The sequence below is a fragment of the Protomyctophum parallelum genome (genome assembly GCF_964188405.1).
Source record: "Protomyctophum parallelum genome assembly, chromosome: 22".
Classification (NCBI taxonomy): Eukaryota; Metazoa; Chordata; class Actinopteri; order Myctophiformes; family Myctophidae; genus Protomyctophum; species Protomyctophum parallelum.
Window position 1 is genome coordinate 11,655,692 of NC_139714.1, and position 25,406 is coordinate 11,681,097.

The 25,406-nt window shown below is 43.9% G+C and overlaps 1 protein-coding gene across 4 annotated transcripts in view; it reads right to left on the reverse strand.

Annotated features, from left to right (window-relative positions):
• The window catches only part of LOC310879711 (protein shisa-like-1a), a 41,637-nt gene that overhangs the window by 13,268 nt on the left and 2,963 nt on the right, over positions 1 to 25,406 (reverse strand). The window contains exons 2-5 of one of the 4 annotated variants that reach the window (XM_083794537.1): positions 19,411 to 19,574; positions 10,548 to 10,627; positions 9,530 to 10,198; positions 945 to 1,158 (exon numbers count right to left, since the gene is read on the reverse strand). In XM_083794537.1, coding sequence (XP_083650663.1) covers positions 945 to 1,158; positions 9,530 to 9,590 — 275 coding nt within the window. In that variant the 5' untranslated portion in view covers positions 9,591 to 10,198; positions 10,548 to 10,627; positions 19,411 to 19,574. Of the gene's footprint in view, positions 1 to 944; positions 1,159 to 9,529; positions 10,199 to 10,547; positions 10,628 to 19,410; positions 19,581 to 25,406 lie in introns of all 4 variants that reach the window. The other 3 variants (XM_083794538.1, XM_083794536.1, XM_083794535.1) reach the window with 3 other exon arrangements.

Consider the following 25,406-nt stretch of genomic DNA (forward strand, 5'->3'; position numbering starts at 1 on the left):
GACGGTATACATGGGAAATAGGGGCCACGCTGACGCCCCCTATTTCTGCTCTGGGGTCTGGGGGTTGAGTGTTCTGGCTACCTTCATAGTGATTCTCGCTCTATGGTCAAATCCACGGTTGCCATACCTGAGGTGTACCATTAAGCACAGCTTGACACCTCAGTATTACAATTTACATTTTAGGCATTTAGCAGATGCTCTTAATCCAGAGTGACTGTATTGATCGCCTACACCTGGCCTAGAGGGCACTGCTTCATGGATTCGTCTATAAAATGGCCTTCATAACAACAACAAAGCATGGCTACAGCACTACAGCAGCTTGTTAGGCAAATGCAGTGTGCAAAGTTCTCTCAAAGAGACAAAAGGTGCATGGCATCAGTCAATACAGAAGTTTCACGTTTGCAGACGTAATGGGAACTAAATCTAAACTTTAATCTGTGTGTTCAGCTTCCTTAACATATGATGACAGTCAGTGACAGTCTCATGGGCAGAGTGAGCTAATGCAGGAATGCACCAACCTCAAATAGTTCACCGTACAGTAGCATCTGGCTGCGGTCCGTCACTGAAATGGAAACTTTCGACTGCACTTGCTACATTTCTAGGAAGGGACCACAACTATAGGACAAAAATATACTATACTATATATATATATATATAACTTAAGCCATATTTAAAAAATAGTGAAAATAGCCAAGGTTTGGAGACTGACACTACTATAGGCCGGTGCACGTTGGACGTCGGCCTACTCGGGTACAATGCAAGACGGAAACCACAGGTGCAGCCACGTATGTCAGACTATTGGTACGAAGAAAGTATCTAGGACTTAATCTGCAACACGATTGTGTACAATATGCAGTGGGGGTCCCTGCTTCATCTCTCCCTCAGCTGAGGGGTCCAAGGCCTGACAAACGTTGAACACCCCTGCAACAGCAGGTGAATCTTACTTGTGTGTGAATCCATCGGATGCAGAGGTGTGGTTGAGCTGCGTGACGATGTGGAACTCGCTCTCGTTGCAGCAGTACTTGAAGGCTGTGTTGTTATGGTAACAGCAGAACATGTAGGTCCTGTTGTCGGACAGGCGCGGGCAGTGGAAGCCGAAGTGATAGCGCCCCCTGTGATCGTTGTAGGGCTCGCACACGCGGAAGTGGGCTGAGAGTGCTATGGAGAGAAAGAGGGGGGGGAGGGGTATTTGACTCCGACGTTACAATCGTATCGCCAAAGAAAGGGTTCCGTTAACTCTACATCATGATACCTGTTCAGTAACAGGAGTCTCTCTGTCACCCAAAACACCCTATAGCTTACTCAGAATATTAGTCTGAAAACAAACAAACTAACTTTTAATAAATAACCTATTACTTAGACAACCTTTAAAGCACCCGGTGGACCGAGTGAGGTTTAGATGAGACAGAAGGGACAGAGAGACAGAGACAGACAAAAGACAAAAACTCTGATTCAAAAGAATTTCCAGAATACTGAAATGAGGGAAAAAAAGAAACAAACATTCAGGCCCAAGAAGAATATGTGTCAGTATTTGAGAGAAATGTTGATTCGGTGACTGAGAGAGAGGAAAGTGAGAATCAGACTGTCAGCCATTTGTTTGCTTAGAACTCTCCTTCTCCGTCAATCTCTCTCTCTCTCTCTCTCTCTCTCTCTCTCTCTCTCTCTCTCTCTCTCTCTCTCTCTCTCTCTCTCTCTCTCTCTCTCTCTCTCTCTCTCCCTGCCAATGGTCAATAATATAGGCAAGCTAAGTTCATATTGATTGGTCAACTCACGGTGGAGAAAACTGGATGAGGACAGAAGGACAAACAGACCTGATGCATTAGAGAAGGATTGAGGGAGATATAACAGAATGATAGTACAGAATGCACACGTTCAAGCATGCATAATTTGCATGCTTATATTTGTTTTTTTCTATACCACAAATGCACAGAATGTCATTTTGATAGAATAACATGACTTCAGATCTCCCAAAACAAACTGATTTGATTACTTCTCGGCCTAAAACCCATAACCCACCTATTTCCAACACACTTCTAGGCTGGGATGGTACGGGGTAAAGACAGGGTTAAGAGATTACAATGGGATTGTTTTTTTGTTAGTCAAAGCAGGGGCAGTGCCCTCAATACCATGACTCAATAACGACTTCTCCAAAGTGAGTGACCCACAGCCACATTTTCCCATAAATGGAGGTGTCATGCACTGCCCCTTTTTCTCCACTTTTTATCCTTCGTACAAAACCCACTCACTCTCTGGATGAGAGTGGGGTAGAGTGGGAGCGCAGCACTTCACTGGGGTGGGTGCTGGATGGAACCTAGCTCTGGTCCATAGCTCTAATGCCGTTGCATTTAGAGCTATGTTACCGTCTTACCGATGACTCCCGGGGCTCGCATAAATGCAGACCAGCCTCTCGTCTTTAGCGTAAATAAAAGAACGTTTCTGCTACTCACCAATACAAAGGCGGGTTGTGTCATTAGAAGGCCTACTTTCCTTAGAAGAAGCACTCTGAGCCCCCCACCACACGTATAAAAGGTACTTTTTGGCCAGAAAGGGATTTTTTTTTCCACTGGAGGAAAAATATTCTCTATGAAGGTTTTTTCTTACAATATGTGGAGTAACTAAAAGTATTTTTTTTCCCGGTGAAAAACAAATCCCTTTTGGGCCAAAAAGTACCTTTTATATGTTTGGTGGGGGGCTCAGAGTGCTTCCACTAAGGAAAGTAGGCTTTCTAATGACACAACCTGCCTTTGTATTGGTGAGTAGCAAAAACGTTATATTTATTTACGCTAAGGACGAGAGGCTGGTCTGCATTTATACGAGCCCCGGGAGTCATCGTAGCTCTAAATGCAACGGCATTAGAGCTATGGAACAGAGCTACAGTAGGTGGAACCCTATCTGATACTAACTTGGCACACCTGTGGCAGACCTACATAGGGCCCATGAGGTATCCACACACAAACATTTGCCTTAATTGCCTGGAGAGGGGTAGTACTGTGGGAACACCACGGTTATGTGCCAAAGTATGATGCATTGTTTGTAAGTTTGCTCTTTTCTGTTTATTATAATGTTTTTGAGTATTTGTTTGTTTGAGTTACTTTATGCCTTAAGTGTGTTTATGCCTTTGTTTCCATTACTGATTGTTGCTGTGTTTCCTTTAATCCTTTTCTTGTTAAATCAAATCAATCAGTTCTAATCACCTATACAAGGCTATACATGAATAAACTACTGTGACACTTCAATCCTGTCTGGTCCTTGTGCCGTGTAGGGAATAAGGATGGATACCCATATAGCCAGCATACTTCCGCTATTAGCCAAAGACATTTTTCAGTAGCCTACAGTTTTGGATTTGTTGATGACATGTATGTATTGTATATATACATATATTATGCTGATTAATTGCATACATAGAACCACAATGGAAACAAGTCTCCAGGATGTTTTTGTGTTATCCTTTTAGCCGGAATGTCTTGTGCTGTTTAAATTTGTTTTCTAATAAAGTATTCAATCAACATTTTTACATCCTTGTTTCTTGGCACAAGAGATTATTTGCCTTGTTGTCGGTTCATGTTTACTCTTATACGCTTATTCCAATTTCACACTTGTAAGTGGCTCTGGATAAGACTGCTAAATGCTAAATTACTAAATTGTATGAGAGCATCCGTTTGTGGGCTTCCCTCCATCAAACTTAACACACTGTGTTCACATTTATGAATACACGAAGTACAGTACACTGACACATCCCACACACTACGTGCCAAGATTATTGAAAACACATCCTACACACGCCGGCACCCCACAATTTTATATTTATAATCGTAGGCAAGGCAAGTGTATTTGCATAGAACATTTTAACAACGATGCAATTCAAAGTGCTTTGCAGTTTGCACCTCCTCTACACTGCCAGCGTTGCGAGCGAACAATGAAATCTCATTAGAATACATGTTGTTCATTGTGTCTGTCCTGACACGAGCGACAACGGGCTGTGCAGCGACATCGTCCACCCCTCCTGTATTCGCTCACAGAATTTCTATTTGAGCGAGGCCCCAAACACTTATTGGTTGATCTACACGCTACTATTTATTAGTTATTTGATTGGTTCAGGGCAGGCTACGTCGCAACGCAATGGCCGACGCTGCATGTAGGCTTTTCGTACGATATCGCCGTTGGAACGTTCACTTCTTGCATGTGTAGATGAGTTTAGGTGTCACACATTGTACACATACTGTACACAGTATTTTTGCATCCTACCAACCACTACCAACCTACTTTTCCCCCACCTATAATGAATGACATGCCTAAAAAGTGGCAACCTGCTTGCTTTTGCTTGGCAGTTATTCAGTGCTTATGTGTACAATACTACAAACGGGCTCCTTTTGTTTTGAGGTGAAGATGTAAAGAAAATTACATCAGTCAACGAATGTTTTCTATTAAACAAGGTACGTGTTCACGCGTTCTCATAGGAAGGAAGCTGATTGTTTTGCTGATTTGTTTCATGTGACTGCATGCTTACTGGTCGAGGGCCAATCGCTAGTGAGCTCGGATTTAAAGGCTAGCTGTAATTGGCTGAGTAAATCAGCAGGGTTGTCAATTTGAGTGGCCAAGAACACTCACAGAGCCTAATCTTGAACTCATAAAACGTCTGAGTCACGCGCACGCACGCACACACGCACGCGCACACTTGGCCAAGTAGGTAACAAGTGAAGTGAAGTTTGGCCCGTTCTAAGAAAAGAAGGAAAGGAAGAAAGAAAGAAAATTGGAAAACATAGCAATAAACAAACAAAAGCTAATTTCCCTCCCTTCTGTCACTGTATCCCTGTCTCTCTCTCTACCTCCCCCCCTCTCTCTTGTCTGTCTGTCTGTCGGACGCACGCACAGACACTTTTCTCTGGCGGTGGTGATACTGCTCAGAGCGTGTGCTTTGCTGTGGCTGTTTGTTGTTAACACCTAATAGAATTTAAAGTAAGGGAACAACTGCCTGGCTGCTATTCAATCGCACCACTGCTATCCATCCAACAGCACTGCGTTCCATTCAACAGCACTTCGCTTTCCATTCACAACAGTATAGGCAAGGAAACACTTTATACAACCATTATGTATAGGCCTACAGACCTCTGGATGTATGAGTCACCATTGATTCAGTATGCTCCAAGTCTAAGTGGAATGCATGCATTTTCTACAAACTAATTAAGCAGCTGTACAACCTAGATTAAGTTAATTTATGTTCTTGTGTAACAGATACATGGAACATAAGGAGGGGAAAGGAACTGGTTGGAATAACGTGTTCCTTCCAGGCTTCCTGCACGTGCTACGTCCAACCGGGGAAACTCCTCCCTCCCTGGTGAAAATAATTAAGCAGCTTGGAGCATGAGGTCAGTCAAAAATTGCAAAATTTTGGGATAAAAATTTAAGGAAAATAAATCTTTAATGTTCCGGCAACCCATTTCCAGCATCCTCACGGGCTACCGGTGGGCGTGGGCACACAGGTGTTACTGTAGTACCTGGAGTAAGCTGCACGCACGCAAGCACGCACGAGGCACGCACGCACACACCACACACGTGCACATTCATGTAAGCACACACACCTCTTCAGTACAAAGTCAACGCACATTCATTCATAGCACTACACAATGGGAGCACATGGGCTTGAATGACTTAAGATTGTTTAATAATGCCAAAGCTCTACATGTCTGTCTATGTTGCTCTCTCATTGACATGACACTTTCCCATACTTAGTTTTTAGTCTTGTGTGTGTGAGAGCCCCCTCTAACCTTTCTCTTACTCTCAAACTAGAAAAGAAATGTATGCATGCTCTCACTTTCTCGCACGCACGCACACCCGCACACACACACACACACACACACGCACACATACAGAGAGCGAGGCTTAGCACCAATTAAGTGAAACAGTTAATAGGGGCTTTTCAGATATTAAAAGCCCATATGTTTTAGATCCGTCTTGTCCTAAAAAGACCTTGGAACAGGCTGAGAGTTGGGTGGAGCTGGCAACAAAGCTCAGTCAAACCTGCTATCTACAGTTAAACCACTTATACCCCTGCATCTGCACGCTTAGGAAGAAGGATACAGATCTGGAAACTCTGATCCAGTATTGGGCTGGCAACTAGTCTTGGAGTTTTCAATGATTTTCTAAAGGCCCCTTAGCTGAGAGAGAAATGAAGCAGAGACCCCCAGCCCCCACTACATGGTATAAAGTTGTGTTGCAGATTCATATATATAATCACACAAATAATGGGGCCCTTTTAGTTACATCATGGGGGGGTAGTGATTAGTGAATGACCAACATCCCTAAAAACCCTCTGCTGAAATGCCCTTGAGCAAGGCACGGAACCCCCAGCTCAATGGCCAACGGTATTTAATTGTGGTTTTACTGGACAGCTCCCATGTGTGTATGTGTGTAAAAAGCACAACCACAGTTACAGTACATGTATTACACTGAGCAGCTCCCAGGTGACACGTGCGTGCGTGGGTGCGTGCGTGCGAGCGTGCGTGCGTGCGTGCGTGCGTGCGTGCGTGCGTGCGTGTGTGCGTGAGAGAGAGAGAGAATCAGGGCATTGCTGAAATAGAGCATTCGTTCACGGCGAAACTACCCTGGAGATAGGATTGTTGTTCCATTTGTGTCTAGCATGTGTACCCTGCAGTTCTATACATGCTATCGCTTTAGTCTGTCCTGGGCATGACGTTATAACTGCAACCGCAGGCTATAGAGAGGTGATAGAACCTTACCTCAGCAATACCTCAATTACCTACCTATAGGTTCCATCCTGGAGGCAAATCTTTCCGGTGATGAATTGGCCACCAACGTAATCAAAAGAGTCAACCAAATAACAAGATTCCTGTACAGGATCTCCTCACTGGTCAACAAAAACACCTTGAAGACCCTAGTAACAGGAGCCCTCATACAAGGTTTCTTCGACAATGCATGCACCTCTTGGTACTACAGCACCTCAAAGGCCCTTAAAACAAGGCTCCAGACTTCCCAAACCAAACTGGTCATAGGCTACGTACTTGGCCTCACTCCCCTCACCCACCTCACCCATGCCCATTTTGATAGGCTGGAATGGCTTAGGGTTGACCAGGGCCGTCTCCAGGATGAAATGACTAAGGGTGCAGTTGAAACTTTCGAGGGTGCACACTAATTGTTGTTGTTTTTTATTTAATACAGCTATTGCGTTAACAGCTAGGGTGATAACTGTACAGGTGCCTCTTGCTCAAGAGGGCGCTGTGTGGACTATGTGTGGGATTGTCTGTGTATTTGTATTTTGTACATCTCTATATGTTCTGATTAATTGAAAATGGTGGACCCTATTGTAAACAAGTATAATGCTTAATCATGGTGTCGTTCACAGTAACAGTTTTTACTTCTCAAATTTTTGTCCCACGATTTTGTAACCCAGTCTTTCTTTTTCACCCAGTGCCAATTATCTAATGTAATCCTGGGAGCTACACTTCCTACAGTAACAGTTTTTGTATTAACTTGTGCTTGTTTGAAATGTACCCATTCTGCATAATGTCAATCAATCAATCAATCAATCAATTAAACAATCAGCAAGGGCCCTTTGGATAAGGAATTATATGTCCCTATATGTTGGGACTGGACCTAATCATTCCTGTACAGATTGCTAAAGGAATCTGTAAATGGTTATGATTCGTAGCACATTCTATAAATCCAGACACTAAGCTAGGGGCACAAATTTAGACCCCTGGGGAACCCAGTCAATGACGTATACAGGGTTTAAAGTGGTTAAGATGATGATGTTGCACTTTTCACATTGAGCACAGAGCACTTTATGAGCATGTTAAAATAGACAGACAGACAGAGATTCACGTTCTGTCCTTCAGATACTGGTTGTCTCCACCAGGCCGAAGGCATGTGGGGAGAGTATGTTTTGCACTCCGTCCGTCCGTGTGTCCGTCCGTCCGTCCGTCCGTCCGTGTGTCCGTGAGCAGCTAATCTCGGCCACCGTTAACCCGGTCGATGCCACATTTTGCACACACACTCCCTGGATGCCAACGATGAACCTCTGCCCCAAACTTTCCAGAAAGGCCTGTTATAGCGCCACCAGGAGGCCGCTTTGTGCAAAACAAGTTTTTGCACAGTACACCTACAGATTTTGTCCAAACATCACGCAAATTGGTACACAGTCTCTCTAGAGCCATTCAACGAAACCGGTCTTTCAGATTTCTCAGACTCCATCCTGATTGGTTAAGATTGGCTTCCAAAGTTCACAGGAGTGCTCAGTTTCAAACAAAATGCTGCAAATCATGAACAAATCGCGTGATTTCCGTGAAATTGCGCACCCACATTCCCACTAGGCCGAGGACGAAATGCCACATGAACAATTTCAACTCAGACTCAAGGTGGCGCTATAACTGGCCGAAAAGTGTTTTTACCTCTAACTGCACGGATCTGTGGATAACTTTGTATGCCAACTCCCTAGAGGCCAAGGAAAAACCTTTGCCTGGAATTTTTCACATCTGCTCTTTATAGCGCCACCAGGAGGCCGACATATGTAAAACACATTTTCTATTATTACTCCTTCAGATTTTATCAAAATTTCACGCAAATCGGTATACACTATCTCCATAGTCATGTGATCAACACGGAGCGCCACCATTTCCCATCTTCCATCCTGATTGGCTAAGATTGGCTTCCAAAGCTCACACGATTCGTCCATTTCGAAAAAAGGCCACAAATCACAAACACATTTCCGTGCAATTTCCGTTAAATTATACACGCACATTTTCACTAGGCCGAGGACGACATGCCACAATTTTTTCCTCAAAATCAGCCTCACGGTGGCGCTATAACAGGCCAATTCCTGTTTTTAGCTATAACTGCATCGATCTGTATACAACTTATGTATGCACACATGGAAAAACATTGTACCTGCATCCCTCCAACACGAACCTCCGGCCCAAATCTTCCTCAACAGCCTGTTATAGCGCCACCATGAGGCCACAACCTGACCTGCCCTGGTGGAGACCTGTGCCGATTGGCACTTTGTCTAGTTTATAAGTGCAATCATTACTCTGGAGGCATATAGCCGAAAACATGCCAAAAAAGTAAATTTTATCGTTAATTATGTTAACGTTGTGCTTGCATTCCTCCGAGTTAGACAGACAGACAGATGGACAGAGACAGATGGACAGATCGATACAGAGATAGTGAGAAGCGTTCCAGAGTATAGAATGAACACAGCCACCTTGACATGAAAGGATATGGAATTAGAAGATGAAAGGATAAAATAATGGAACAACCAGATAAAAATGAGTAATTGACCCGCCTGGACATGAAAGGAAAGAGTATCACCAAACAGTAACCTTTGCAAACTTAGCCAAGACTCACGCAGAGAAAGTGGAGTCAGGTAACAATGGAGGTAGGGTGGGAACAACCTGCACATTAACTAATTGACCCTGGCATTGCTATTTTAATTATAGGCAAAGTCATTTATAGGTAATTATAGGATAATAAAAAGAAGGAAAATGCAGAGTGAGAGTGTTTTGTTTATTTTTACCTGCGGTTGTTAGCAGGAGGAACAGAACCACCTGGACATGAGCAGACCAGTGCTGGGTCATGGTCACCTTCAGATCTTCATGTAGGGCTCATGGTGGAGCAGGCTCTTCTAAAGATCCAAACTCGAATGCACCCTCATCTATCTATTGTCTTTTAAGTCCGGAAATCCTTGGACGTTCCCCTCCACCTGATTCTGGCGTGTATAGAGGTTCAGTCATCCACCAGAAACGCAGGAGTGAAGGCGCTGCTCCTTCACCTGGATAGGAGCCAGCTAAGGTGGTTCGGGCGTCTCCTTTAGGGAGGGACTTGGTGAACGTTTATGTTCCACTGGGACGAGACGCCCTGGCAGACCAAGGACCATATGGGGGTTTCTGTCTCCACACTGGCCTTGGAACGCTTTGGGATCCAAGAGATGAAGTGGCTGATGTTGAAGTCTGGAGCTCTCCGCTGGAACTGTTGACCCCGCCGCGACCCCACTCCGGATAAGCAGTTGAGGATGGATGGACGGCTGGAAGGTCCACAACAACGTCTTGTTGTGAGTGGCAGTGAATCCGGATGCAGTCGGGACCTTCTGTCTTGGCGGGAGGTTTAGTCTCGTAGTTGCAGCACTCCTGGGCTCCAATTTCAATGGGTTATATTGGCTGCTTGCATCTCAACAGGCAGGGCTGTGCTGTGAAATAAATCAAGCGGTTTGTCAGCTTCAAACATATTCAAATTGTAGTTTCTGTTTTTCTTTCTTTCTGAAAGCCTGAGGTGGAAATAGCAGGGGTGACAGACGGCTAATCCCACACGTCTAAGCACTAGCAGAGCTACAAAGGCAGTAGGCTATTGCAGTCGGTTCCTTTAGGGGTCTATCGTTTGCAAATGGGGCTCATGGCTCATCGAGTTGTTGCAGAATAACAGTATCAACATCCGGAGGCGCTGGCTGGCTGGCTGTTCTCACAATCATTCCACCTCATGCTGAGGTGTCTGCTTTGAAAGGACTTATTTTTGGGGGGATGGAATACACTTTCGCTCACCTGGTTTTCTTTGAGCTATAGCTGCAGGTACCCAGAATCCCTCCATGCTATCGATCCTCGGTCTTGTAATCAGCACACACCTGCGGGTGATGAAAGCACAGCAGTCACTGTATTGTACAGTGCGCGCACACACACACACACACACACACACACACACACACACACACACACACACACACACACACACACAGATGCACGCACACGCACTCCACAATAATTGCAGCGGTTGTTTTTTTCCAAGAGTTGTTAAACATTACTTGGCGTGGTCAGGGCTGCCGGCCGTGCACCTCCTATTAGATGGAATCAATACACAAAAGGTTGCATTGTGAATTGAATCGATACACAATGCAATCTTCTCCTTCCATTCCATTCCTTCCTTCTCTCCTTTCCGACTTGCTTTTTTTCCTTCCTTGTGTGCGCACACACACATGCATGCGCACGCACGCAACAAGAATGTTTGATTCTAATAGTCTTGCATTAAGTGTAAATTTGTTGCATGCTAATCTGTGCAACAAACGTGTGTGTGTGTATGTGTGTGTGTGTGTGTGTGAGAGCATGCACGCGTTTGTATGAATGTCCACAACCTACAGTACACAGATGTTGAACCAATCATAACGATGGCTACAGTCAGTCAGAGAGGAAAAAACAACGGGCATGGTTCTCATTAGATCCTAACAGCGAGATCTTTGCCAAAACACAGCTGTTGTACTGAAACCCAAGCATCTTAATGGTTTGAAGAAGCCATCGCATACTGTACACCAAGAGTTCCCAAACTTTTTCAAATCAAAGCTCCCCAAATTAATATCCATTTGTCCACAGACCCACCCTCGGAAAAAGTTTGAGCCGAGAACAGTGTTGATTTCGTCGACTGAAACTATAACAAAAAATGATCGTCGACTACCTTTTTCCACTGACGAAAACTAAATGGAAAACTGAAAACTAAGCTATGATGACTACAACTAAGACTAAATATATTGATAATTTCGTCAACAAATAAAAACTAGACTAAATTGTCAGGAAGGGACTAGTGGACAAGAGATCTAGTACAAGTAGTTTTACACTTGGTTGCATGCTGAAAATAGCTGATCTACAAGCTCACAACGCGACACGTTGTGAGCTTGTAGATCGGCTATTTTCAGGTGTAAAATGTGTGTAAAATGAGCCATTAGGACGGCATCAAGGCCCGCCAAAATACATTTTAGTCGATTAAATCAACTGTAGATTTAGTCGACTAAAATCGTATGATATTTAGTCGACTGAAACTAGACTAAACACTAAAACATTCCAGGCGACTAAAATGTGACTAAAACTAAGTGAAAACTATTCGAAAGACTATGACTAAAACTAAAATCAAAATTTGCTGCCAAAAACAACACTGGCCGAGAAGCCGACAAGGTCACAAGTTACAACACAAATCCACCATGTGCTTCCGGCTTTGTCGAGCGTCTGCGCTACACAAAAACAACTGACCTGTGTTCGGGGGAGGGACGCCGCGCAGGAAGGGAGATACTGTAGGTCAGTGGTTCCCAAACCTTTTCATGTCAAGGACCCCCAAATTGACACTTAATTAGCCCACGGACCCCCATTTGAAAAGACATGCCAGGGACCCCCATAAGAGAAGATTCTTACGGCTCTAGCAGTGATTCTCAACCCGTTTAATTTCAAGGACCCCCCAGTTTGACTTGCATTAGTGTACGGACCCCCATTTAATGGCATTTCTATCTATCACAATCTATTTTGTAAAATCAATGTTATTTTACCTCTGAGAGTGTACAAACGGGTCCATTTGGTTCCATTTGTACACTATCTGAGTTACAGACCCATAATGGTCTATTTGTGTCATGATCTTACTGTGAACTGTTTACTGTATACCCTTATTTTGTAGTGTTGTCTTAGTGTTTCCTGTTTTGCCTATAGTTGTTGCCTGTCTTGTCTCACCTCATCCCCGGCTGTTACACACCTGTCTCCATTCTGTCGTTAGCCTGCAGTTCGCTGATGACACTCACCTGTGTTTGCTTCACTATCAGCCTGTAGTCTTTAAGTACTGGACTCATTCTGCTCTCACACTGCCAGATCCAAGTTTGATGTCACTGTGTGTTCCTGCCTGTTTTGTCCTGCTGTTGCCTCGTCACCATGTAAGCTGGTAAGTGTTCTTTGTCTAATAAATACTGGACTTTACCTGCCTGCCTGCTTGTTCTGCATTAGACCTAGAATTATGCCTGTGATCATTTAATTATACTTCGTAAATGTTCATGTATCACAGGCATAGATCGCTTGCTGGTAATCCTGGTTAGAATTGAAACATCGGCGGCATAAATGTGATAAATGCTCTGTTTGTACTCGCCCATTAAATAATTCCAAAGACGTGGAGTGAAATATGGTCCTCTAGTTTTATATCCATGTGAAAGTTCTGGCACAAAAGGTGTATTTAGTCAATTATCTCCACTCCGGGCGAGGGGGGCTGGAACAATCGATGAACTGATTTTACAAATACGTCCTGTTTACCGCAGAAGTCATCACCAATTGACCAGGGAAACACAAAAGTTTGCAGTCACACAATTGGCAGGTGGTTGGCATTAATTACCCAGCACCTATCGCAAAGCACCTGCCAACTTTTGTGTTTCCCTGGTCAATTGGTGATGACGTCTGCGGTAAACAGGACGTATTTGTAAAATCAGTTCATCGATTGTTCCGGCCCCCCTCGCCCGGAGAGAAAGATGTCCGTGTGCATCTCTTGAAAAAGTGGAGATAATTGACTAAATACACCTTTTGTGCCAGAACTTTCACATGGATATAAAACTAGAGGACCATATTTCACTCCACGTCTTTGGAATTATTTAATGGGTGAGTACAAACGGAGCATTTATCACATTTATGCCGCCGATGTTTCAATTCTAACCAGGATTACCAGCAAGCGATCTATGCCTGTGATACATGAAAATGTACGAAGTATAATTAAATGATCACAGGCATTCTAGGTCTAGTTCTGCATCTGGGTCCTCAACCTGACACGCACTGTGACAATTTGGTTCCAAACTATCATTTAGCTGGGGACCCCCTGGAACTCCCTCAGGTACCCCTGGGGGTCCCCGGACCCCACTTTGGGAACCACTGCTGTAGGTCCTTTTACAGGCTGGGGAGGCACCTGTCAGCAGGGAGTGGTGGGCGGGAGGAGTAGGACGAAGGCCCTATACTGTATATTACTTCTTCTCGTCTTTTTTGGGGTGGAAAAATAAACCATTTAAATCTAATGACTCAATAAAAAAAATTAAAAACTTAATTGAAAAAAAACCCACGCCCCACTCAAGTAGTATTAGAAGTACAATTTCGGTCCATTTGGTAAAATTTGTGTAATGTATGTGTGCAATATTTAAACACTGTTTATAATTTGTAAGGTTTTTGAATGATTAAACAGCAGAGGAGAAGGCAGAGTATAAGAGAGACGAGATCCTGAACAGACAGGGGCCAGTCACCAGGACGCACCCATTTTCTATTTTATTTAGTTAAATTATCCTTAGTGTTGATTCTGACAGTACATTTTGATTTAGTTTTAGTAATAGTGTTTTCAATAAAAATCCATTTACTTTTAATCATTTTAGTCATCTGAGTTTTAGTTGACTAAATACCATAAGACAATACGGTTTTAGTTGACTAAATCTACAGTGGATTTAGTCGACTAAAATGTATTTCGGCCGTTCACAATGGGGTTAATTGAAATGCCTGATTTATACCCAGCTGTGTGCCACATTAAAGTATAGCTATACTTCCACTTTAACTTCTACTTCTAAATTTAACATTTGTATACTCTCTGAGTTGAAATGAACGCTCAGGATTTAATTTTGAGACTTGCTTTGAGACTTGCTAGTACCATGCAGTTATTCTGTCTTCTGTCCATCTTCTATCCACACAGTAAAGTCCTGCAGGGTTGGTTTAACTCTGAGCAGTGTGTCTCAGCACTTTCCCTCTCTGTCTGTTTCACACACACACACACACACACACACGCACGCACGCACACACGCACACACACACACACACACAGTGTTTTTCATCGAGAATCAATGAGTCATCATCAGTGTCTTCCCTGGGGAGGTGGCTCTATATAAATGGGAGGTTTTTGTCAACAGATGTCATGTAAGGCCCCGCCTCCTGCAACATCTGCCAAAAAATAACCCCATCAAACTATACTGGCATCATTCACCATGTTCACTTTACAATGTATAATGTACAGTGATTGAAAGTGAAAATGATGATAGTCATACATCCTTGTTTGTTTGTGTAAATGTCAGTGGTCATCATACGGAAATCCTCTGTTGCATGTCAGGGCGCACAACCCCAGTGTCCAGGGGGAACAGTAGCCAACTAGAAAAAGTGCCCTTCTGGGCACAGGTCTCCACCAGGAGGATAGGAATGTTTAGGAGTAATATAAACATGTTTTTAGTTTGTTTGTTCCAATCTTTGCCAATCAGGATGGAAGATCCGTGTTGCGGTGCAGATCCGTGTTGATCGCACGCATGCACGATCCACCTGTTGGTGGCACTATAACAGGCCAATGTGAAATGGGTGGGCTATATTCCTCAGCCTAGTAGGAAAGTGCGTGAAAGATTTCACGTCAAATTGCACGCTGCGTTCATGATTTGAGGCTTTTTGTTCAAAACAGGCCAATCCTGCAAAATTTGAAAGCCAATGTTAGCCAATTAGGATGGAATATGAAATATCAGACACATCCGTCTTGAGCACATGACTATGGAGATACTGTGTAACGATTTGCGGGATTTTTTGACAAAATCCGGAGGAGTAATATCCAAAAATGTGTTTTACAAAAGTCGGCCTCCTGGTGGCGCTCTAAAAGCCAGATGTGAACTAGAGAGACTGTGTACCAATTTGCGCGATGTTTGGACAAAATCTGTAGGTGTACTGTGCAAAAACTTGTTTTGCACAAAGCGGCCTCCTGGTGGCGCTATAACAGGCCGTTCTGGAAATTTCATCGTTGGCATCCAGGGAGTGTGTGTGCAAAATTTGGCATCGACCGGGTTAACGGTGCCGGAGATTAGCTGCTCACGGACACACACACGGACGGACACACGGACGGACGGACGGAGTGCAAAACATACTCTCCCCCCATGCCTTCGGCCTGGTGGAGACAAAAATAGCAGACGCATTGTGAGCTTGTATACTGTAGATCTGCACATTTTTGTATAGATGGGAAAAAGTGGAGTACAGTTCTAACTCAAGTCCAGTTCGGCCTCACTCACACCTTTACATCTAGCATACAACAATGTTGCATGTTAGATGTAAACAAAGGGTAAGTGTCATGGCCGCCCCAATGCATTTCCAATGGAAGTCACATGGTTTGACACAACATTTTTGTTGTACGGCTTTCGGCTGTGTTTCGACTGCCCCCACCCCCATATACAACAAAAATGTTGTGTCAAACCATGTGACTCCCATTGGAAATGAATTGCGAGCTTGCATCAGTAAACAAGTCTCATGCATCAGCTATACATCAATATGTTGTGAAGGTGTGAGTCAGGCCTTAAGCCCCATTCACACTGCAGAAGCTAGCTTCTGCTTTAGCTTCGTGGTCCCATGTTATCTCTATGCAGAGCAGCTTTTGCGTTTTGAAGCTTGGAATGAACAGCTTTTTTTTTTTTTTTTTTTGCGTTTTTCTTTTTTTCTCCCCAAAACTTAACTTTACAGCAGCTTTTAAAAGCTGCGTCTAGGCCCAGGCCGTAGCGTAACGGTCTGGGCACCGGACTGGTGATCCAGTCGCGGTGTGCCGCGGGTTCGACTCCCGGACCCGACACGGCCTTTACCGCATGTCATCCCCCCATCTCTCTCCCGTTTCCTGTCAGCCTACTATCTGTCCCTTACAAAATCAATAAAAGGCGTAAGCCGCAAAAAAATATCTTAAAAATATTGGCTGCGTCTAGCCAATCAGAGCACAGCGTGGTTTGAGGAGGCGGAGTTGAGCTCATTTCACAAAATCAAAAGTCTCTCCGAGAGCTGTGCGGCCCGATTCTCAGAATTTAAAATAATACTTTTTAAATATGGGCTGTATATGAAATATGAATGGATATTTGGCAAGAACATAGCATATTTATCGATAGAAATGAAAGTTTATATGAGAAACAAGTTGTCGAAGCGGTGAAAACGGGTTGTGTTCCGTGTTCCCAGTGGATTGGCACGGTTTTCTGGGGAGAAGTGATCCTGCATTCACCCCGCCCCGGTTCTCATCGAAGCTATGGATGGACTACTGACCAGTCCAGAACGCTATCCGTCGCTGACGCTGATTGTGGACTAAACAGTGCACACACACACGGTTGATAAATTAGCAGATATAGATAGATAGACAAACAAACGATATAGTTCCAACTGGTTGTTTTTTCGTGTCGGACCCGGCCGCTGCCTTTTTCCCCAAAACTTTCCCCGAGAAGAGGGGAGGCAGCCCGCTCTGTGGTCGTCGTGTGTGTGTTTGTGTATGTGTGTGTGTGTGTGTCGGTAGCTGCATTGTAAGTTGATTGTTGAAACTTGGGCACCGTGAATCATACCTTTAAAAAATAATTAATAGCCTTTATATCAGTTGTATGTATACCCCCTCTATTTATGCAATATGTTGCCCGTGTTTTGTGATTGGTTTGCTGCGTTCTGAATCGATAAACCAATCGCATATAGATAAGATTTATTTGAGGGAATCATTTCAATTGGTTTATTGCGTTCATGTAGGCCTATCGATGAACCTCATAGCAAAATATTTATAGATAGATAGAACACTGTGTGTGTGTGTGTGTGTGTGTGTGTGTGTGTGTGTGTGTGATATTGATTATTTATGGAGTAATAAAAGTATGCCTACTAGGCTACTATAGTGGCCCAAGTTTCACATCATCTGCTAAATAAAAAGCAAACTTGCGAGGGGTTCACTTGCGAGCCAGTTCTCTCTCAGTGCCCCTGTAATTACCCCCTGCCGGTTCCCACCGACCGCGGAGGTGAACAACTCCGGTCCGTTCGGTTATTTACAAACAAGTTTACCAAGATTATATTATTTATTCATCGATAAATAGGTTATTTTAGACTTTCAAATGCGCATCTGCTCAAACTGTCTGTTTTCTTCTCAAAGCCAGTCCAGGCAGCTTGAGTGACAGGTACCTTGTACACGCCCACTTTCACAAAAAAAAAAGCTGCGTCGAAATGAGTTTAGCTTTGCTTTATTTTCCAGCTTTTTTTGGTCTGAACGGGGCTTTAGACAACAGGGGTAGAAGTGGTCATGAATGGTTACAGAACTACTCATCAAGCGCATGAAGCTCATAAACTGTGTTTTGCCAACACTCTCAATCTCAACCTGTCCTATAGTGACGGCATGAGAGAGACCATGCAGAGATATGACCAAACGTTTGGCGTGTGTGGCGTGAATCTATTTTACGTCCGAGCATAGACAGAGACGTCCCGCCTGGCCCGCCTGCCTCTGATTGACCGCCAACAAGAAACACTGCTGCTGTCAGAAGTCGCCGTACCCGAGGCGAAGCGCACCCTAGGAAATGGTCTCCTATGATACAATATTAGCTAAGCATAATAATAAATAATAAATGCCAACATTTATGCGTTTGTCGCCGTCCCTGAGAGAACCTACCGGGTCTTCATCAGGTCTCAGAGACACATTTTTCACAACGTTCTTAATGTGTCACTATTGTTTGATCTTCAGCACTGATTAATGTAATGTAACATTATACAGTACAACATTATTGTACTGTAAAAAGGCCTCTTCCCTTCATCTTTATCCTTTTTAGTATTAGTTTACTATAATTAGTATTCGTATAGTTTGAATATGGCATAGGCATATTGTTGCCAGCTAGGCTGCCAGCCCCGTATCCATAGGCTAGCAGACAATACACATGAGAATTGCCTATTAGCCTATATAACAGTAAAAACTCACAGCCCCAGCGGAAAACTGCAGACCATCACTGTAATAGCATAATGGAGATGGACCACATAAACAATATTAGTTTGCCACTTTCTCTTCTACAAAAATAAATTCTGGAGGCTCCAGAATACATTTTTAACTGGAGCGTCATCTTATTAAATCAAAGCGACTGGCATAAACACTTTTAGTTTGCCTCTTCTACAAAAAGATATTCCGTTGCGCGTGCCAAGCTGACATTCTCTTGTATTATATCATACTTGTATTATTTCCCACCACGGAGTAACTTCGCCAGCTAAATGATGGAGAGTTGGTATAACCAAATGTAAAAATCTTATCCAATGACAACAAAATATTAATTGGGTCTGAATCTGAGAGGCTACAATCTCATCAAAGGGTGGTCCGTATCTCAAATGCCAAATAAATACCGAACCTTGATATGAAAAGGGTTGAAAACCATACCACAACAGGTGACTCCCTATAGCTGTCTCTCCAGCTATTTGGTAAACCGAAAATGCAGGTTCAAGTAGGGATAACAATTGTATCCAACTATTTGCACACTCTCAGTGTTAAGGGTCCATTTGGACTCCTTTAGGTCCCCGGACAGCACGTTGAACATAAAAAAACTGAGAACTGATTTGCTTCCAAATGGAGAGGTTGGAAAAGCACATCCACCTCACCTCGGGGCCACGGAAAATTATTAAATAAATCAGTTTGTCTGAACGAGAGCGCTAACATCATGAGAGGTTTAAAAAGCAGGCCGCCGCTGATAAAGAGTGGCCGAGTTAAGTAATAAGACATGAGTTTCTGGTTGCCTCCAGAGAAGCCAATGGTAATTCATCATCGAGTTTGTCTGAGAAAAAAATTACAAACTTTTCAAAATTCTTGTTTGGAGCTCTTGGTTTCGGTCAGACAGAGGGCAAAGTAAAAATGAAAATAAAATAAACAAACCAGGGAAATGTTTAGGGCAGGGATGTTTTGGTGTGGGGGCCGCATTGGACAAAATGTGACTTCATGAGGGCCGGAGCAGTCGCGGACTGCAAGCATGCTCACGCATGTTTACGTACACAGCTGTCACTTGCTGTCAGTTTTTCTTCCTGTTGTCCCAGTCACTGCTATAGCTACAGTAGGGGAACAAAGACAAATTGAGAGAAAGTGATGCATCATTAATAGGACCTAAAATGACGCAAAGCAGTGAGCAACTGAAGCCAATGTATAATCAAAATAACATTTGTGGAAACATTGTACTGTATGTCCAAAACCATTCCGTTTGGATTATTATTTTTTAAACATTTTAAAATAGCTGATCTACAAACTCACAAGGCCTCTCATCGTGATGCGTTGTGACCTTGTAGATCTGCTATTTTCACTACTTTTGTGGGATTTTGTGTTACTCTTGATGTTGAAGTACAAGGGTTCTGCCTGACAGTGACACTAGTCTATATTTTAATAACCAATTACCCCAAAATATCCTCTCACAGAATACTGTGAAAAGCTGTTTCTCCGTCAGAAAAATGTCATAAAGCCAAAGGTTTATTCGTATCATATTTTCAGAGCACACTGTTGTTGTTTTTTTTCTCTCACTTCCTGTTTTTGTTTAAAATGTTCAGCCTGATTTGCCTGAGTTCTAAAAGCAGACATGGAAAACATGCACGCTTACGCTGCACTTGCGTAGCACACGCACACACACACACACACACACACACACGCACACACACACGGATAGCATGCCATTGTGCAAGAAATACCCGTCTTGCCAGCGTGTGCTATTTGCATGACTTCAACATGATCATCATCATCATCATCATAATCATCATCACCTGCCTGTCAATCACCTACCTACAGTAGACTATACACTTCCTGTCTATAACAACGATTCCCAACCTGTAGGGTTAGGGTCCTGAGGATACTGCGAGTGGGTCCCCAATTGAATTATCTTAATGTTTTTTATTGTGGACTTACAATACATAAATGTTGCATATTGTTGCTGTCGGGCAGAAACCTCTTATCTCCCTATTCTAACTTTTAGTGGGGTTTTTTTTTTGGGGGGGGGGGGGGTGCAGTCCCACCACTTACACACCTGTGTCCAACTCTCTCATCAGCCAACCTGTGAACTCTTTGCTAATCAACCTGCTGCCTATAAGACTGGACTCTTTGCTAACACTCACTGTCAGTTCATAACCTGTTGTCATTGATGTCCTGCCTGTTCCTGTGTTGACTTTTATGTCATTCTCGATTGCCTGATTCCTACCTGCATCTACCGTGTAAGATCTGCTTATTCTTTATTAAATACTTTATTTCTACTCTTGTTTGTTGTGACTTTGCACTTGGGTTCAACTCTCTGTCTGCATCCTTGACACTTTAGTTCCATTGATCCAAGCCACAGCACATTACAATAAACAGGCAGCCATCTAAACAATACTATACACAGCCATCTAAAAATATTATACACAGCCATCTAAAAATACTATACACATCCATCAAATAATATACGCAGCCATCTAAACAAGGCAGCCATTTGGGTGGCCCATCATGGGAATACTTCTGTACTCTTGTAAATGTTGTGTTATTACTCTCAAATTGCTTTCGCTGCATTTCAAATTAACTAAATAAAATATATCCTATATTCCTCATCTCTATAACTTGCCTCTCCTTCTCTCTCCCCTTCCCCTCTTTTCGTCACTCTCTTAATCTCCCATGCATGTCTGTTATGTCCTTACTGTGTAAACAGAACCCCCCCCCCCCTCTCTTTAAAACCTAATTGTCGGGCTGTGTTGACTTTTTCCTGCTGTGCACACACATGTATCTCTCCCTCTCCTCTCTCTTATCTCGTTAATGCCTGTTTACTGCTGCCATCTCTCTCTCTCTCTCTCTCTCTCTCTCTCTCTCTCTCTCTCTCCATCCATACCTCTCTCTGTGCTCCTCTATAGCACACACACACACACACGCACATGCACGTGCGTGCGTTTTGCGACCAAAGGTCGCAGTTAACTATGAAACGTGTGTTTTTTTCACGTCACTCACAATCGTCACTTCATGACATCAACAGGGATGATAGTAAAACATGGGGAACGCCCCCATATATTGTATATCGTGACATCACTATGACATAATCAGGGATGATAGTAAATTAGGGATCATATCAGTAAATGCTACCTGCTGTCACAATTAAGCTCATATATGGAGATCCCTGATATTAAGCCCATATGTTAACTATGAAATCTTGTGCCCAGGTCTCTTGACATCACTACGACATCATCATCCCCATACATGGGGAAAGCCTGCCCCAAAGTTATTTGTGCAGCCGCGCCTGGCAGCCGGCAATTCAGTTCTCAACAGGCCCGAAAATTAAGGCCTGGCCCTACGTGCGCCCTCATCAAACCCTGTACAGTCAAGACACTGCCCCTGCTGCCACCCTTAGATCTCCATATATGGAGCTGACCTGTTCTGACATTCCTTATTTTGATCTGACCTCATCACACCCTGCACGACTCACTCCATATATGGCCAGTCGCTTTTCGCCCTCAGGTGTCTTATTGGTAATAATACTATAGAACCAATGTGTGCCTATGGTACACTCAGGTCTAGCGCCACGTGTGTGTGTCGCAGTGAATATCGTGTGAGTGAGAAGCACACAAAAAAGCGTACATTTTGAACAAAGGCAAACAGCGATGTGTTTGGCCACTGACCGTGTTGTTGTGTTTTTCTCCGTGAATAAGAGTGAGAGACAGAGATAATCCATCCGTAGTGTTGCTTTCCCTTGTGATATACAATTGTGTGCCTCCATGTGCCTCCATAAATCTGAGCTTTAGTGGGATGTTCCTTCCATGAGAGGTTCTGGACACGCATGAGGAGTCTTGTGTATGTTCCGTCAAGACGATCCCGAAACTCCTTATTCTTTGTTCATGTTTCGGCACCATAGAGAAGGATACTTTCCACACAGGCTTTGAACAGGTTGATCTTGGTAGCTCTTGAGATGTCTGACTGCCATATAAGATGTAGCTTATTACACACACTCCAAGCACTGTGTTTCATAACATTTCATAAAATAGATAATCAGCGGAAGGCTAGAAACCTTTCTAATCTCTGGGGAGTCTTACGTTCCTTTCTTTTACCCCTAGCTATACGGGTAAACTATAGTTACCTCTATCTATCTCTGTCTCTCACGTGCACACAAGCACGCACGCACACACACACACATGAGGCTGAAATTATATCACGCTCATTAATCCAGGCCCCCTTGTGCTCTCCCATAATGCATTTATCAGCATGCAGGAGAGGGATGAGGTGTCATGTGACGTCCTAAAAATGGAACCTGTACTTAAATTAGAGGTCCCTCAACGTTGAGATATGTCCTCCCTGTGGTGCTAACCACCTGAACCCTAGTGCAACCACTCCTATAGACAGATGTGTGTGTCTCTGGGTCCCTGGCTGGGTCTGTCTGTCTCTGGGTCCCTGGCTGTAGGGTTTGTCTGTCCGAGCACGAAAATAGCGTTTGGTTGGTTTTCACCACCAAGTGTCACTGTTGCGCAGCCTAACACACAGGTGTGACAGTACAGTACAGTACAGTACAGTACAGTACAGTACAGGAACCCCCACACGGTAACTCTTGTCATTTCTCAACCATTTCGGACGTGGGGCGGCTCGCCGGAACCGGGCAAGCAACCTGGGCGCGTTCCTGTAGGTCTGGAACTTCCAGGGGACGCCCACACGGAGTTGCACCACTCACTTCACACGGGTGTGATTTTCTCTACTGATCATGCAGCACAGGACCTAGAATATCCATTCTCAGGTATTATACAAGGCAATAAACAGACCCAAGGTCGGAGATAATAGAAACGGAACCGACCCAGGTCCGAGTGATAAAATCCAGACTCGCACAGGTCTCGGGGTCCTGTCGGGTATTTTTGGAAACGGAGGACCAGTGAAGAGCTCTCAACACGAAATTCAAAATTTACTTGAGTAAAAGTACATAATTAAGTATTGGCATCAAAATGTGTCCCATTTCAAGTTTTCAAATGTATAGAAAATCTACAAGCTCACAATGTGTCCCATCGCGATGTAGCCTATTGTGTTCTTGTAGATTGGCTATTTTCAAATGTATATACAGTAGGGCTGAAGTGGTTAATGTATTGTTACGACCCCGGGTCTATATGAGTATGGGGAGGTTGGAATATACGTAGGGTTAACCTTCTTTTCCCTGGTATGTGATGGCTTGATGAGAGAGTGATGTGTGACAGGTGTGTCATCTGTGGAAGTGGGCAGAGAGTGAGAGAGTGATGTGTGACAGGTGTGTCATCTGGGGAGGTGGGCAGAGAGTGAGAGAATGATGTGTGACAGGTGTGTCATCTGTGGAAGTGGGCAGAGAGTGAGAGAATGATGTGTGACAGGTGTGTCATCTGTGGAAGTGGGCAGAGAGTGAGAGAGTGATGTGTGACAGGTGTGTCATCTGTGGAAGTGGGCAGAGAGTGAGAGAGTGATGTGTGACAGGTGTGTCATCTGGGGAGGTGGGCAGAGAGTGAGAGAGTGATGTGTGACAGGTGTGTCATCTGTGGAGGTGGGCAGAGAGTGAGAGAGTGATGTGTGACAGGTGTGTCATCTGTGGAGGTGGGCAGAGAGTGAGAGAGTGATGTGTGACAGGTGTGTCATCTGTGGAGGTGGGCAGAGAGTGAGAGAGTGATGTGTGACAGGTGTGTCATCTGTGGAAGTGGGCAGAGAGTGAGAGAGTGATGTGTGACAGGTGTGTCATCTGGGGAGGTGGGCAGAGAGTGAGAGAGTGATGTGTGACAGGTGTGTCATCTGTGGAGGTGGGCAGAGAGTGAGAGAGTGATGTGTGACAGGTGTGTCATCTGTGGAGGTGGGCAGAGAGTGAGAGAGTTAAGTGAATGCTTTGGAAAGTAGGTGGACGACTCGGAGCCTGGAGGCGGTGATTGGTCTTCGGCGGGTGGTGGAGGAGGATAAAAGGCCATCTCTGTTCAGTGCCAGGCGTCCTCTCTTCACTCTCATGTGGACTGCCAGCTCACTCTGTGCTCTATAATGTGTTCTCCTAGTGCCACATGTTGTCACCTTTGATGAGATAAAGATCACCTTGCAATGATCTAACCAGTCGGGTTTGGTAAGGGTGGGGGGGGGGGGGGTTCTTTATTTTGGGGCCCAGTTTTCTTCTGTTTTGTTAGGTAGGAGTTAGGGTAGTAATTGCATTTTCATTTGTTGATTCCAGACAGTTCAGTTAGGGTTAGAATAGTTAGTGTTGATTTTGTGTTGTTTTGCTGCTCAGACTCCACCCCCCCCCCCCACTTGCAGTCCAGTTCCCCTAGGCTGGTGCTGTAACAGTATGTTTTGTAATAATAATCAAAATGTACAAAGTAACTACTGTAGTAACTAAAGTTGTCAAATAATTTATCGTAGTAATAAATCGTAGTAATAAATTGTGTATGTAGTGGAGTAGAAGTAAAAGTACTGAACATTTGACATACATTTGACAAGTAAAGTACAAATACCTCAAAACTGTACTTAAGTAAATGTACTTTAATTTCCACCACTGCTACTAACGATTCAATGGCAGGTGGTAAATGACTGTTGTCACACACAGCCAGGAGGATCAAACGTGACAGTGATGCGCAGCGCTTCTCTCCAGTGTTGCCATGTCCGCTTATTATAAGCTCAGACGCATTCATCCTTGGCTGCTGGGAAGAGGAGCGCTATACAGGTATACACGGCAATACAGGGCATCCTTACTATAATTGCATGGCAGAAAAGCGCCGGCTTAAGGTCGGGGGTGTTTTCAAAGAGTGACATTAATTAGAAGGACAATATCGGCCACCAGAAGCAGGGATGTGTGTTTTCTAACAGGGTTAGATGTTCAATGGGTTTAAAAATAGGAGGGAAGCATTCCAAAACTATGGAATGAACTTCCCATTGCAATCAGAACTGCAGACTCACTCGAG